Consider the following 9,874-nt stretch of genomic DNA (forward strand, 5'->3'; position numbering starts at 1 on the left):
TTAGCGCTTACAAGGCCCGTCTATAATGGTCGCAGGCACCTGCCAAAAACGTAGGACAGCTCCGGGATCTTTCTACATGGATTCTGGGATGGTCCTGTGATAAAAAAACAACCACCTGAGTCCAAAAAGATTTTAAGTCAAGTTGGTGGTCATAAAGTGTCCTGTGATATAAATCTTATCTTTTTTTGATTATGCTCTATCACAATTACAGTTTTGTGCTAAGGAAAAAAAAAAGAGTTCTTGTGAGGAAGAAATCAATTCTATTGGTTAGGAAAGATATGGACAGACCTTTCTTCTGGCACTGGCAAAACCAGCTTGTCATAATACATTTGTGAGACGGAGGACATTTCTAGGAGTGTGGCAGGGTTTCTCACTGCGTGCTAGAAGCTGAGTATCGAAGATCTGAGTTCTTTAGTTTGTTAAGTGTTGAGTCTTTAGTGGTTGATATAAAAGTCATTTATGGAGAAGGGGAGGGGGATGGGAGAGGGGACAAGGAAAGGTTAAAAGGATATCATTTCAGTCATGGAGGCCTAAGAAACAAATGCTCTCTATGACATTCTGATCAAATACTGAACAATAACTAAGGGCTTTGTACGCTGATATTGTAGGGAGGGGATGAGCTGAGAGGAGTGGGGGCATCAAGGGATAGAATTATAAAAGATGGAAAAAGATTTTCATGTTTCTGTGAATGTGCATATCTAGAAATTGTATTGCATTCTACTGAAATTGTTTTGTTTTATTTCGTTATTGTTCAATATAGGCGATTAAAGAAAACAAAACTTTCCTTTACCTGAGCTCAGCCCTAAGAGGGAAGGATCCCCCCGGTGTCACCTCAGGAGCCTAAGTGGTGCTAAGCTTCTTTTCTCCTTCAACTTTTTTCTCCCCCCCCCCACCCCCTTTTTTTTTTTTTTTACTACAAGCAATCCTCAGTAGGGAGGTGCACGTCCACCATCTGCTGATGCAGAGATTACTGGCAGGCTGTCAGTGCAGAGGTATATATACCGTGATGTCAGCTTTGCTCCATCTCCAACTGCTGATAGAGATGCATAACCCACTAGTCTGCATTGGCCTGCCTGATAGTTTTATTGTTCTTGCAGCCAACAATTTAAGATCCTTATCAGTCCAGTCTACAATTTCAAAACTTTAAAAGAGTGCATGAATTGCATTTGACTCCTAGGTGGCTTCTCTGGTGACTTGCAGTTTCTTCTTTCGTTCTGAAGATTTTGCCTCAAAAATTATAAGGACTTGGTTTCACTCCAATGTGGATTTTCTGATGCCGGGTGAGGTTTCCTTTCTGACCAAAACTTTTCCCACACTCATTACACGTAAATGGTTTTTCTCCTGTGTGAATTCTCTGGTGGTATTTGAAGGTTCCTTTCCGAATGAAACTTTTCCCACACTCACTACATGTAAACGGTTTTTCTCCTGTGTGGATGCTCTGGTGGTATTTGAAGTTTCCTTTCCGAATAAAACCTTTACCACACTCAATACACGTAAATGGTTTCTCTCCTGTGTGAATTCTCTGGTGGCATTTGAAGGGTCCTTTCTGACTGAAACTTTTCCCACATTCACTACATGTAAATGGTTTTTCTCCTGTGTGGATTCTCTGGTGGTATTTGAAGTGTCCTTTCTGAATAAAACCTTTACCACACTCAATACATGTAAATGGTTTCTCTCCTGTGTGGATTTTCTGATGGAGTGTGAGTTCTCCCTTTGCCCTAAAGCATTTATCACACTCAGAGCATGGAAATGGCATCACTCCAGTGTGGATTCTGTGATGCCATACGAGAGATGTCTTGTAACTGAAACTTTTACCACATTCACTACATGGAAATAGCTTCTCTCCTGTGTGGATTTTCTGATGCCTTTTGGTGTCTCCCTGTGTCTTAAAGCATTTATCACACTCAGAGCATGGAAATGGTTTCTCTCCTGTATGCCTTCTCTGATGGATTTTGAGTGCTCCCTTTGTCCTAAAGAATTTATCACACTCAGAGCATGGAAATGGCTTGATTCCTGTGTGGATTCTCTGGTGGCGTTTGAAGGTTCCTGTCTGACTGAAACTTTTACCACACTCACTACATCTAAACGGCTTGATTCCAATGTGAATGCGCTGGTGGATTATGAGGTTGCACTTCTGCCTAAAGCTTTTACCACACTCAGAACATATAAACTGACTTTTTACTTTAGGGATTTTCTTCTGTTGTGGGACATCTGCCTTCCTACTGAAACATTTTTCAGGCTGAAAGCAAGACGACAGTCTCTCAACAATATGTTTTTTTCCAAAGCTTGAAATGACTTTCCCCTCACCTAAACTTTTATTGCATTCATTACCTGAAATTATTCTCTCTCCTGGTTGCAATGGTAGTTGTCCTGTGAAGTTTTCTTTCGGATAGAAGTTTCCGTCACTACCAGTACACATGAATAATTCTTCTTCTCTCTCTGTTTGGTTTATTATTAGGTCTTGCTTTTGAATGATGTTGTCTCCACTTGCAGAACATGAAAATGTTCTCGCTTCTGTCTCCATTTTTTGGTAATTTAATAAAGAGAACTCAGAGCTGTAAGATTCCCTATCTTGAGGGCAATGAGAGGGTCTCTTACCTGTGTGTGTTCTTTGGTGTATTACTAAGGATTCCCTGCTAGAAAAGTTTTTCTTACATTCAATACAAGTAAAAGTGTTCCCTTGAGTATGGATTTTCTGGTGTAATTTCAGGGTTACCTTCTGCTTGAAACATTTTCCACAATGAGAACATGGAAAAGGTTTCACACGTGTGTGGGACTTCTGGTGCAATACAAAATGACATTTTCTATCAAAGGTTTTCCCACAGGTCTCACAGTGAAAGGATTTCTTCCCTTTCTCCTCTATTTGATGGAGAGTAAAAGTCATTTGATCAATGTTATTACTCAGGAAGGATCTCTCTGCTCTCAGATGTTTCTGGTGCTCAGGGATGCCTATGACATCTCTGTGACTTCTGTCACATGCAGTGACTCCATCCAGTGAATCTCTTGCAGGGTCGCATTGCTGCTTCTCCAATTCCTGATTACTTTGGCTAGTGTCTTCCCCCTCAATCCTCTGGGAAAGATTTTCACAGACAATTCCTGATGGTCTTAGTGTAAGTGCCAGTAGTATAGGGTATTGTTCTCTATTCTCCTCCTCCTTCGCTTCCTGTATGATCTCATTGTCTACTGGATATAAAAAGAAGGAATTAATCATGTATCAGTGACCACAGAATGGAAAGCTACCAAGGACATGGAATCAGACTTCTTGAAGGATTACACAATGACTGCATGGGATCTCTGATATTAGAGAATTCTGTAATTTAGCAGAAGCTTTAGGAGATGCCTGTGAAAACTCCTGTGTGATGTCTTTATAGAGCGTCTTGTTCACGTTACCATACTGTATAGCATTTATTTTATACTTATAAAATGTATACCCTACCTTCAAAGCAATTGCTACCTTCAAAGCTACCTTCTAAGCAATTGCTCAGGCTACCTTCAAAGCAATTGCTCAGGCTGGGTTACAAAGATACCTGCACATTCAATTACAAATAAAACAACATTACATTAAATGGATAAATTAAAAACATCTTTACAAAATTAAGTTTTCAAACCCTTTCTGAATTATTTTAAAATCACACTGGAGAAGCTTTCCATATAAAAGATGTGGAGGAAGGAAAGGCTCCCTTACGTGTTAGTAGCAATCAGTACGCACGAGCAGAGGGAACAGAAGCATCCCTGTCCCTTCAGCCCTCAATGATATCGGTGGCTCATAATCTCCTAACTTAGAAGACATCAAACACTTTATTTCTGAATATCACCATCAGTTTCACCTAAGAGCGACTCTGCACAGGGAGCCAGTAATAATCCTTTAACAGAGAAGTTGGGATCATACCTACCCCGCCACTAATGATGTGACATTTTTATCTGAGCAGCAATAAAGCTGTGGGAATACAGGAACGCTGGAGATCACACAGGTCCCTCCTTTAGGATTCCTGTGGGTCTGGACCCTTTGGACTTATCTACTATTATATTTTTTAAATAATTTATTATCATCTGCTTATAGTGGACCTGCCATATGAAGCAGATTACAATAACAAATTAAAATAATAAGAAACCACATTTAAAATACAATAGCATGTCTATATCTAAAGCACAGATCACTTAAAAATCTCTCACATCCCTAACAATTCCATCTTTTCTATTACATTATATAAATAAAAGTAGTTTTCCAAACTTGTGTGTCTGCATAATTCACTTTTTTTTTAATTGAGAAAAAGTGATCTCAGGTATCAACACAGAGAGGAGATGTCAGGGATGGGGGGAAAAAAAGAGGATGAGGGGATCAGGCATGGGGAGGGGAGGGGAGAAGGAGAGAGAAGCAGGCATGGGGAGGGGAGAGGGAGAGAGGAGCAGGCATGGGGAGGGGATAGGGAGAGAGGAGCAGGTATGGGGAGGGGAGAGGGAGAGAGCAAAGGCCTCATGCACCTATTGCTAAATCCAGCCCTGTTTGCAAATCTCTGGTATGGAACTGACCCAGGAAAAAATGACTTTTAGTACAACATCCCCTGTATTTACTAAAAATAGAGATAATGCAATCTTTACCCTCAGAGCTCAGGGTCTCATAATTCTCCTTCACATCCCTGTAAAGCTCCTTCTGTCCTTCATCTAAACAACCCCCTTCCTCCTGGGAGAAAGAGACAGTGAGGTCCTCGAATGTCACCGGCACCTGAAACACAAACCAGAAACACTCAGGGACACGTGGAGGGGCTCAGCTGGCTTTAATCTTCTTGAGATCGGGCCCTAAAAGTACAAGTGTAAGGTGCCCTATCCCCTAATAACTTTTCTTTGGTGTCAAAAGGTAATGAGGTCTCTGACAGTATCACTACTATTACCTAGCACTTATATAGCGCTCCTCAACAAAAACAGTGCTGCACAAAAAAGTACAAAAGATGGTCCCTGCTCAGGAGAGCTTACAAACTAATCAACACAGAGAGAGAGGGCAAGAGAGACTTGAGTTTTTAAGAAAATGATTAAAAATGAATGAGGCTCAGGAAGTGACATCACTGATCTCTAATGGACGTCTGAGCTTCGCTCTGGGTTCCTCTTCCCGGGTTTTTCAGCATTTATCCCTACCTACCTCCAGGTTTTAAAGTGTGAAATATTCAGTAGCAGCCCTGCAATTACCGTGAACATGACCTGCAAGAAAAAGCAGCTGGATCTGAAACAATTCTGGTCTGATGCGAATGGATCGAGGTATGCGGCCTACCCGCAGCAGCGGAAGACACCGTGCTTCCCAGCGGCAGCGGAACTGCGGATGCTCTTAACAAAAAAAAAAAGAAGGACTTTGATAATCGGTTCCTTGATCTTAAGCAAGCTATCCGCACTTTAAAAGCAGATAGCACTTCCCAGTGGCTCTGCACTAAAAGCACTGTCCTCCAGGACCCCTAGCTGCCGCAGGTTCTATTGTTGCTTTGGAGAAATTGGGAAGGAGACTGAAAGTGGGTACTAGTCAAGCTTTTTATGGCCGGTTAGCTCAGTTGGTTAGAGCGTGGTGCTGATAATGCCAAGGTCGCGGGTTTGATCCCCGTACTGGCCAAATTGCATTTATAAGTATGAGAAAAAAAAAGTGCGAAGCTTGCTGGGCAGACTGGATGGGCCGTTTGGTCTTCTTCTGCCGTCGTTTCTATAAAAGAAGAACTGTGTGCGACTACAGCCAACCTCCGTTCAGATTTCCTGCAATTCGGAGAAGCGGGTGGAAGACGCAGGAGGCCCTCGTCGAAGACCAGGGACTAATTTACCCTCTACCACTGCAGAAGTGGCTGAACTCACGCAACAAGGTAAGGAAGTGGCATTAAAAACGGAGGACTTGGAGAATAGGTGGCGATGATCTAACATACGGATTCAGGGGCTCCCGGGGAACACCAGATTATGCCAAGTGGTGCAATGGATTTGCTCCGCGCTTCTCTGCACAGTGGCGCAGCCTGGAACGGAGAATAAACAGCCAGAGGCAGTAACAGAAAGGGCTCACTGGGCTCTGGGGGAACGCCCCCTAGAGACATTATTGCCTGCTTACATAGTTTCCTGATGAAAGACGTGGCAGGAAGTCGGGCCCGTTCTCCTGGGAAGGACATGAGCTGGTATTTTACACTAAAGAGAAGAAGGAGAGAACTTCCTGGCAGGGGATAGGAGGGGCAGAGCGGTATAAGGAGACAGGCAGGCTGGTTATTGGCCTGACAAGAGTTTTGCTAGATTTATTATCTGGACGCTAAAAGATATTTATCACCGTTATTTGAATGTGGGTTGTTTTGAGGTAATTTTAGGTATATGGTTGGTTAATTGTTTAAGACGGGAGGTGGTAGGAGGTAGGAACTGATGTGTATATTATAGTGGAAGAGGAGGGGGGACGGGTGGCTCACTCCTCCCTTCAGAAGGGGGTCTACAGGTTTAGTAGACGGGGTTTCCAATAGGACTTTAATTATATGGGTTGGACGGGTATTTTAAGATTAGGGTGGGGTTGTTGGGAGGGACAACTGTGTGTCAAGTTAGTTCAGTGCTGAGTAAGTTTAGGGGTGCCGGATAAAGCCGCAAGTGGAAGAGGTGGGCGCGAGGAACAAGGGAGGTTTTATTTTTCTGTTGGTTGGGAAGGGGAGGCGGGGATTGATATATGGCTAATGTAAAATTTGTTTCTATTAATGTAAAGGGTTAAATTCCCCTTTTAAGTGCCAAATGCCGTTTTGAGAGGTGAATCGGCTACAAGCGTCAGTAGCGTTCATTCAAGAGACATTTGCATCGCAGGGACGAACGATTACTGGCCACGCGCCGTTTCCCCCAACAATTTTTTGCTTCTATTGCACCAGGTAGTAGGTATAGTGGAGTTGGGATTTTATTCACCAGTCAAGCCGCGGTTCAAGTGTTGGCGACTACAAAGATCCAAATGGTCGCTATATAATACTCCACATGGATATAAACAATAGTAGGTACATCTTAGTAGTATTTAGTGCCCATATACAGCTCAAAAAGCATTGTTTGATGAGATTAATGTAAAGCTAGAGGCCTATGCTGGGGGAAGCATTGTAATAGCGGGGGATTTTATCATCACTAGGTCGCCATTGTTGGATACTTCCTCTGGTAATGTTGGAGGGGGGCAAGAGGGATAGGATATCTCTCAAAAAATTAATGAACCACTGGCAACTGATTGATATTTGGTGCCTCATGTTCCCTTCTAGTAGAAACTACACTTTTTATTCTCATCCACATAATTCATATTCCAGGATAGATTTTTTCCTAATAGCTAAGGATTTAGTGCCTCGCACATGTAGGTCTGAAATGTATTACATGGGTTAGATCATGCACCCATTTGGTGGGAAATTTCCTCTTTAGAAAGAGAATCTGGCAGGAGATTTTGGAAGTTGAATGACTGTCTTAAGGATGTGGGGTATAGTATGCGGATTAGAAGGGATTTAGAAGAGTATATTTTTCTGAATGAATCTGCAGGCTTATCCCCTATTTTGGTCTGGGAAGGCCTGAAAGCGACATGACCGCCCAACCGACCGCCCACCTGACCCTCGCCCTTTCTTTTTTCTCTCCCTACCCAATTGACCCTCGCCCTTTCTATCTTCTCTCCCCTCCTCCCAACCTCTTTAGGTCTTCTCCTCATCTTCCCCTTCCATCTATCACTTCACCCTGCTGATTATCCTGATTGCTTTATATAACTTTATTGTTTAAACTAACATGTACATTTGTATATATATCTCGTATTATCATCCCCTGCCCTATTAACCGCTACCTGTTAATGTTATTATTGTAAAGCTTGTTGCTAAGTTATTAATATTATTATTATTATTGTAAAGCTTGTTGCTAAGTTATGTTACATTGTGAACCGAGGTGATGTTTTGCAAACGTGCCTCGGTATATAAGAAACCCTTAAATAAATAAATAAATAAATAAATAAATGGAAGATGGTGCCGACACCCCCACGCGTAAAATGGCGCACCCGAGGGTCTCCACGTGGACCCCTGCCCCGGATCAGGGCCTAGCCCAACCAGGGCTGCTCAACCCGATCGGTGCTCCCTTTTACCTCGCTGGGAAGTAAATCAGATCGGTACGGAAATCCGAGCTGCGGAGACCTGAATTTAAAGTTTCCTGCTTACCGATCGAGTGCTGGGACTGCCTCCAGCTGCGGGGTGAGAGGGTTTTACCTTCACCGCCATGCTCTGTTTTGCACCCGCTGCCTTTCAGCACCCTGGAGGCTACGTCCACGCTGGGAACCAGCTACTGGACCAAGGCTCACCACTGAGGGATATCGGAAATCACCTCAGGAATTCTCGACTGGGGGAGGGACCCTTAGGTTTCACCACAGGAGAGCGGGGCTCGATCTTCTTTAAGTAGCACATTTAGGACTAATCAGAGAAAATTCTTTTTCACTCAATGCACAATAAAGCTCTGGAATTTGTTGCCAGAGGATGTGGTTAGTGCAGTTAGTGTAGCTGGGTTCAAAAAAGGTTTGGATAAGTTCTTGGAGGAGAAGTCCATTAATGGCTATTAATCAAGTTTACTTAGGGAATAGCCACTGCTATTATTAGCAACAGTAGCATGGGATAGACTTAGTTTTTGGGTACTTGCCAGGTTCTTATGGCCTGGATTGGCCTCTGTTGGAAACAGGATGCTGGGCTTGATGGACCCTTGGTCTGACCCAGCATGGCAATTTCTTATGTTCTTAAGGTAAATTTTGTTTCTTCTTTGCTGTAATACTTAACACTATTCTAGTGTGTGGGATAATGTCCGCATCTGCTAAGGAGATGGAGAGATACTGAATGGCTGAGGTCACTGCAGGGGTGGATCTAGGTTGATGTCAGTTTTGAAATCTGACTCCGTCTCCCATATGCTAGCAGGGGAGCAGATAATCCATTGGTCCTGGGTCCATCTGGCTACACGGTAGGAAAGGGGAATTTTGATGGGGGTTGGGCTCCTTTCATAAAAAGGAGAAAGGGAAAACACACCTTACTCTAATACAGGAATTGAGCAGATTAGAACACCACAAACAATATCCTGGTTCAATTCCCATGCGGAAACTTGATCAGAAAAGGCAGGAGATCGGGGGCAAGGTGGCGTGTTCAGGATTCCCCCCCGATTCGCTAATTTAGCTGAATTCCCAGCAGGGACTGAATAATCATATTTTTCGCAGATGGGAAGAGAAAGGGCTCGCACGTTTGGGTGGTGACTTCTTTCTCTTGTCCTACTGGCCCCTTTTGGTTTGGATGCAAAAGGAGTCTCTAGCTTACGCCCAGCTGAAGCATTTCTTGCCTACAGATGAGATTCCGAGAGACTTGCAGGAAAGGTCGATCTCTTTTTTGAAGGGTACTGTATAATGGGCAGATAAAATGGTGAAATTAATTTCCAAATCGCATCAGCTCTTACACAAAAAAAAAAAAAAAAAGACGATCCAGACATGGCTAGCCGTCTGTGGGCACGGGAGAACGACGACATCCAGGGCGGCTCACCGGCTTTCAAGCTGAGGTCCTACGTGCTGGAGGCAATGCTCTGCTAAGGGCACGCGTGGCAGACATGCCCAAAAATACGTGAGTTTCGGGGTGAACGTAAGCAGCTGACGGACGGCATTGCGGGACGCGTCGATTCCTACGACACGGGACATGTGCCCGGATTTAAAATGATGCTCAACAGCCCTTACCTCTTGTTTTGTGTAGTTGTGGCCACAATGCTGGTGGCTGCACAGCGGAAATGTTGGCCAGGTGATAGATAAATTGCAAAGAGTTCAGTACCTGGAGAAAAAAAAAACACTGCCAGACGACGTGATGCTCTGACGAAATATTCTACTGGATGGTTGGCTTTCGAAAAGTGGACGGGCTGAATTTTCTCT

At 43.5% G+C, this 9,874-nt stretch overlaps 1 protein-coding gene and 1 non-coding gene across 2 annotated transcripts; one reads left to right on the forward strand and one right to left on the reverse strand.

Annotated features, from left to right (window-relative positions):
• Nucleotides 1-935: 935 nt before the first annotated feature.
• Nucleotides 936-4,654, reverse strand: LOC115083710 (gastrula zinc finger protein XlCGF57.1-like). Its single transcript, XM_029587692.1, has 2 exons — nucleotides 4,600-4,654; nucleotides 936-3,183 (listed from the first exon to the last, which is right to left on the reverse strand). The coding sequence occupies exon 2, from the start codon at nucleotides 2,882-2,884 to the stop codon at nucleotides 1,229-1,231; it is 1,656 nt and encodes a 551-aa protein (XP_029443552.1). The 5' UTR covers nucleotides 2,885-3,183; nucleotides 4,600-4,654; the 3' UTR covers nucleotides 936-1,228.
• Nucleotides 4,655-5,519: 865 nt separating this feature from the next.
• On the forward strand, nucleotides 5,520-5,593 carry TRNAI-GAU. The gene has a single exon. It is a non-coding gene; the product is annotated as a tRNA-Ile (tRNA).
• The last annotated feature ends 4,281 nt before the right edge of the window (nucleotides 5,594-9,874 follow it).

The sequence above is a fragment of the Rhinatrema bivittatum genome, chromosome 2 (assembly GCF_901001135.1).
Source record: "Rhinatrema bivittatum chromosome 2, aRhiBiv1.1, whole genome shotgun sequence".
Lineage (NCBI taxonomy): Eukaryota > Metazoa > Chordata > Amphibia > Gymnophiona > Rhinatrematidae > Rhinatrema > Rhinatrema bivittatum.